At 37.9% G+C, this 5,641-nt stretch overlaps 1 protein-coding gene across 1 annotated transcript; it reads right to left on the reverse strand.

Annotated features, from left to right (window-relative positions):
* Window positions 1-1,352: 1,352 nt before the first annotated feature.
* On the reverse strand, window positions 1,353-3,929 carry LOC102193281 (cadherin-1-like; the record flags this gene model as incomplete). Its single annotated transcript, XM_005734314.1, has 4 exons — window positions 3,888-3,929; window positions 3,103-3,258; window positions 1,900-2,038; window positions 1,353-1,450 (listed from the first exon to the last, which is right to left on the reverse strand). Coding segments are annotated over exons 1-4 (435 nt in total), but the record flags the coding sequence as incomplete, so codon positions are not given.
* Window positions 3,930-5,641: the final 1,712 nt, after the last annotated feature.

The raw sequence follows: 5,641 nt of genomic DNA on the forward strand, positions 1-5,641 counted from the left end.
GTCCGTTTGTTTTCAGTCATTCCTTGTTAGGTTGTCTGCTAGTCCACGTTGTGTTTCCAGGTATCCATGCCAGTTTTCCATGTTTAAGGTTTTTCATGTTTTAGTTCACCCAGTTTAGGTTTTTGTTTAGTTTCACCCAGGCCTTAATAAACGGCTTGTTTTTGTTTATCCACGTCACTTTTCACGTTCTGTTTTGGTCTGCATTTGAGTCCATTTCACAATACATGCAGTCTGCCTCAGACAGACTGTGACAGAAATATTTTCTGAAGTAATAAATCAACAACTGAAACTGTTTTTTGCTACCAAGGGACTTACCCCATGGCAATTAGAAAGAATGCAGGGTAACTTTCTTCCTGTATTACTTTTCAAATCCATAAGCTATGTCTAAATTACATAGACAGTCCAAAGGAGCAAACTCCAGAGCTTTCCAAAATGGGCCAACACAGTTTAAGAATTTTTTAAACACCATTTTGCCACAATTTGTCTGACACGCAGATGGATACTTTCATACTACGAAGATGGAAATGAATCTACGACTGCTTCTCAAAACTCTGGGAACAGGTAGCGTGCAGAAGTAACAGCCTTTTACTGCTACTGGATATTCCTAAACTCCCTGCCGCTTGGGCCACCAAAGCACACTTGATACCACTAACGTAAAGTGCATAACTCAAGCCATCCATAAATAATGAGACAGACACAGCTATGTACAGTTGTTTTGAAAGTTATTAATGATATAAGAATAAATTTGGATGCCTTAAGAACAAGTAAAGGCCATATTCATCACCTCAGATTTTTCCAGAGTAGGCATGTTATCATTGATGTCCAGGATCTTGATCTCTACAGTTCCAGTTCCTGTTAGTCCACTTGCTGCTCCTCCCATATCAGTTAGTTTTATAACCAGGCTGTAGAAGTCATAAGTCTGTGAAAAGGAGGTGAAAACGCATGACTTATATCCAAATACTTCAGAAGAATTGTAATCATACTAAGCTAAGATGAGTCGGTCCAGTCGGTCCTGTTTTCCTTCCACGATGAGAAAATCACCTTTGCGCGTTTAGCAGGTATGGTCCAATTATGACATCTGCACACTGTCTCTCTTAAGAATATTTTATTTTAATTACATTTTCAGTCCAGGAACATTGTTTTATTGTACCTGACAAAGATTGCCTGAACCAAAATGTATATATTTAAGAAATATATTAAGAAAGCTAAGAAAGAAATTCGTGCAAAAATGCAGAAGCATATATGTGTCTTGCTGTACGTGCAGTGACTGCTAGCCTCACCTCTCTGTCCAGCGTGGGCTCTTTGACATACAGTTTTCCAGTCTTTTCATCTAAATGGAACATGTGACCTGTGCCTTCTGGCTTCTGACTGACGATGCTGTAGGAGATCTCTGCATTAATTGTTCCAGCTTGATCGTTGTCTTTACCCTCAAGCTGCATGACAAAGGTTCCTGCAGTGGAGCACAACAGCTCAACGTGATCATTTGACAAACAACTTTCACATACATAATATATAAAGACTGTGTTTATATGCAACAAAAAAGAAGGTTAGAGGCTGATTCGCAAAATGAATGTCAACTGGATCTTATAGAACGCAGACATATTTTAACAGTTTTTAAGATGTAAATATGATGCGGACGGCTGTGACTAAGCAAGTCGAAGGTCGTCTGTGAAATGTTAAGCTTCTACCCCAGAGTTCTTCTGTTCTTCTTTTCCCCTGTCTGTCATGACTCCCCCTCTCTCTATTGCTCGTGCAATATCATCTCACTACTCCTAGGCTGAAGAAATATCTTCAGAAGAGGACAGATTTCAGGGATTTTCTCACAAGAACTCCATAAAAGCTAAAATGCAATTTGTATCCCATCACATATAGAAAACTGTGTTTAAAATCCATCATTACCTTTTTCGCTTGCCTCATTAATGTTTCCAGTATGCAGCTCAAAAGAAGGAGCATTGTCATTTTGGTCCTGGACTGTTATAATCAGTGGGATGTTATCCTCTGCCGTGGTCCCATTCCTGTATCTAGCGATCCCTGATAGCTGTGTAAATTGTGAATGACAGACTGAGATAGTTTTAAAATGTAACTTTTAATATGTAATACAATTATATATAGAAACTATATTAATGACTTCGGAATTTCAGATCGTACCTGGAGTTCTACGGCCTAAGATTAAAATTGATCCTTCAAGTTCAACTTTAAAATTCAACTTTTACTGAAGAAAAGTCATTTCTTTTCTTCAGTAAAATTTGCAATCTGGTATTAATCTGGTGCGATAGGGCCCTTCTCTATAAAGGGGAGAGTAAGAATGAGTTTAGGGAGAAAAACAGGAAGGAAGGAGGCTATTGGACACAGTTGTGGCAGGTTGAAGATGGTTGAAATTAAACACTCCGGTGAGAGAAAAGGACATTTTAAAGGAAAATACTTTTAACCTGGCCTGAGTAGTTTTGCTTTTAAAAATAATTACATTTTATCAGAAGGAGGATTGATTTTAGATTGGATTTATGTGGACTTGTTGTGATAAAAGACTGGACTGGAAACTGTTGGTTTTGTGGCCTACTTCATAAAACAAGCTGCAAAGCAAGTTTGCAAATTGGCATCAGTGAGCTATCACCAGCTATTAGCAATCAGAAATTGTGTAAGCTTAAGATAAGCCATGAAGAAGGGACTGACTTACAATTGTAAGAATGACAAATCAGCTGGAGCTGCCTGTCATCCAACAGCAGTATGACCAGCAGTCCTGGCCACCAGCTAATGGATGGCAATGATTGACTCTAATAGTTTCGGTGAAATACAAAGGCCAGAAATAAATGCAATGACTGTACTTCTGTTTGACATTCATAATATATATTTTAGCTGCTAGTAGCTAATGTTAGCAGCTAATGTACATTCCTTCAACCATACAAAAATGCTAACTCTATTTTTCTGCGATTGCTGTGGATACGTTCCCTGAGGTCTGTATCTCACAGAAGTGGAGCTGAGACCAGGAATGGAATTCCATGATATTGTTTGGTGTTACATAATAGAGAAAATGGTGAAAGAAAACTTTGCAGAGTAAAAAACAGAAAAGAAAAAATGAACAAACAAACATCAAAACAAACTTACATTGTAGGATGGGCAGCTTTCCCGATCCAGCAGATCAGTGATACGTACAAAACCAGTCTCTCGGTCCACCACAAAGAGGCTTAATGGATTTTTATCTGCCCCTTCTCCAGAAAGGAAATATTGAACTATCTCAAATTTGTCTTTATCAGAGCGTATCTGAAATAAAACAGGGGGAGCATTTACTGTAAATTACATAGTAAGACTTGGTAAAATAGATGATAAACATGTAAAAAATTGTTCTACTGTTGAAGTTGAACTTAAGTCTCAGACAGTGATGTCAGGTTGGGGTGCTTCTTAAATATTCCTTGTTGTACTTTTTAGCAAGAGCAAGTATGTGTTCAAGAACTGTTTTTCACTCTCTACTGGAATTGTTTTTGTAATAATACAAAAACTATGCCAAAGCACTGCAGGTACAACAGATACTGCACAGACATAGATGATGCCTAAACTTTTAATTTTACTATTGAAAAGAAAGAGTATATGCAGAACTTTACAAATGTCTGCACCTGAAATGTATCACTGTGATCATATTGGATTTGCAAATCCTTTAACAATTAGTTTTTAATAGGAAATCTGCACTGACAGCAAACCTATGACTTGTGGTTGTTTTCAAGTGTTCAACTGTGAGTACAACTGGACTTTTTTAAAGGAATGTTCATGACTTGCAATCCTAAAGTAGCGGAAGATAACCAAATGATGTGATAGAAGCCACTCAGCCACTGCTTAAAAATATGACGTGCATATAACATGTGTATATGCTATAAAGATTTCAATGAGCTGAAGACCTTTGCAATGTGTTCCAAATGGGTGTAGTCGATGTTCTCCATCAGCTTTGTAGCAGGAGGAATCCACTCTCTCCGATTCCTCCTCAGTTTCTTTACCTTCTTCTCTTTGGCCTCAGAACTCATCATCTGTAATGACAATAGTACAGTTAAATCCCTCAGTCCACAACAAAACGCTGGGCAAGGCTTTCTTATTTTCCTTACACTGTGTTATCTGTGAACCGCCAACTTTGATTGTAGCATATAAATAATAATCTGTGTTAGGCAGTAAAATAAATAATATCTGACCGCACCACTTCATGGTGCTGTTTTGTTGCTTTAAATAAGAAGAAGGATGCCCTAGCATGTTAATGTGATAGTAGTTTAAGACTGAATACTCACTAAGGCCAGTAAAAATAGAAGCAGTAGTCTCAACTCCGCCATGAGTGCAGAGACGCGTTGGGATGTGTTGAGTCAGGTTTTCAAAAAAGAACAAACCGATGGGCTGTATGTAATCTAATAATGTAATAATGTAAAGACACACCCACATCACGTTTAAGTCCGTCCCTCTATAGGGCTTGGAAACATGATGTTACCTCACAATGTGCTGCCAACACACTCTGTGATGTGCAGGCCCTTTCTATTTAGCGTCCTTATTTAACACAAGCATGTACAGCATGTACTTTTGAGAGTTAAAGGTGTGTCTTATCAGCACAATAATTTTAAAGGTAATCCACACTTCAAAGGCATTCCGTGAGAAGAGGCTACGTTTCAAAAAGATAAATGAATAACTAGTTTAGCTTTTTTCAGTGTTTTCCATGGTAAAATTTAAATAAGTTCTTTGATTTTGGGAAGAGAGTCTGGCAAAATGAATTTTGAGTTTTCCTGACTGTCTTTGTGCAGTTTATGGAAAATTAATTCCGCCAGATTAATTCCAGATGTTGGCCTTCCACTAAATACTTGTTACCACTTAACATTCAAGTAAAGGATCAACTGGGCTGAAAACTATCAGAGAGAGAGACTTTAGACTTTGTGAGTGGCCAAATCATCAATCTAGAACATTCATAAAAGAAAACTGCAATATCAGATGAGGGACTGTTTCATGTATAGGGGTTTTGAGTCCATCGACCATGGCGCCTATGATGTCACCATTTCATACTGTAGTCTTGTAATCTCTGTAGTTTGTTGTTGGACAGTCATCTGTAAATATGCAAGTCATCTGAAAATTAATTCATATGAACTTATATCATTGTTGGAACCTTGTATTTTGATCAAATGACTGGTGCCTACACACATACTGTGAAATACTCCATTTCAATCATGGATCAACATTTAGACTGATGTTGATATCCATAAAGTTTTACTGAAATGATGCAAATGGCGGTGTTAGCGTGACAATGCAATGCACACAGTTTGCCTTTGGGCACTTTAAGGCGTTCTCCAAAATAAAGCAAAATAAATAAATCAAGTCAAATGACTCCAGGGACGCTATCGTCAATGCGTAGTGTGTTAAATGAAAATGCTAGTCCTTCTCATTAATGTTTTAGCCTTGGGCAAAAAGATAAAATCAGCATACTGCTGGTTTAAGACTCTTATTTTTACATGCAGGTACAGACAAGAACGTTCTCACATACCTTCGGTGGTATATCTTTCAACCAGTTTGAGAGGTCAAGATAGGTAGCGTAACAACTGTTCACACACACACACACACACACACACACACACACACACACACACACACACACACACACACACACACACACACACACACACACACA

The sequence above is a fragment of the Pundamilia nyererei genome, unplaced genomic scaffold (assembly GCF_000239375.1).
Source record: "Pundamilia nyererei isolate P.nyererei 1_Seehausen unplaced genomic scaffold, PunNye1.0 scaffold00057, whole genome shotgun sequence".
Lineage (NCBI taxonomy): Eukaryota > Metazoa > Chordata > Actinopteri > Cichliformes > Cichlidae > Pundamilia > Pundamilia nyererei.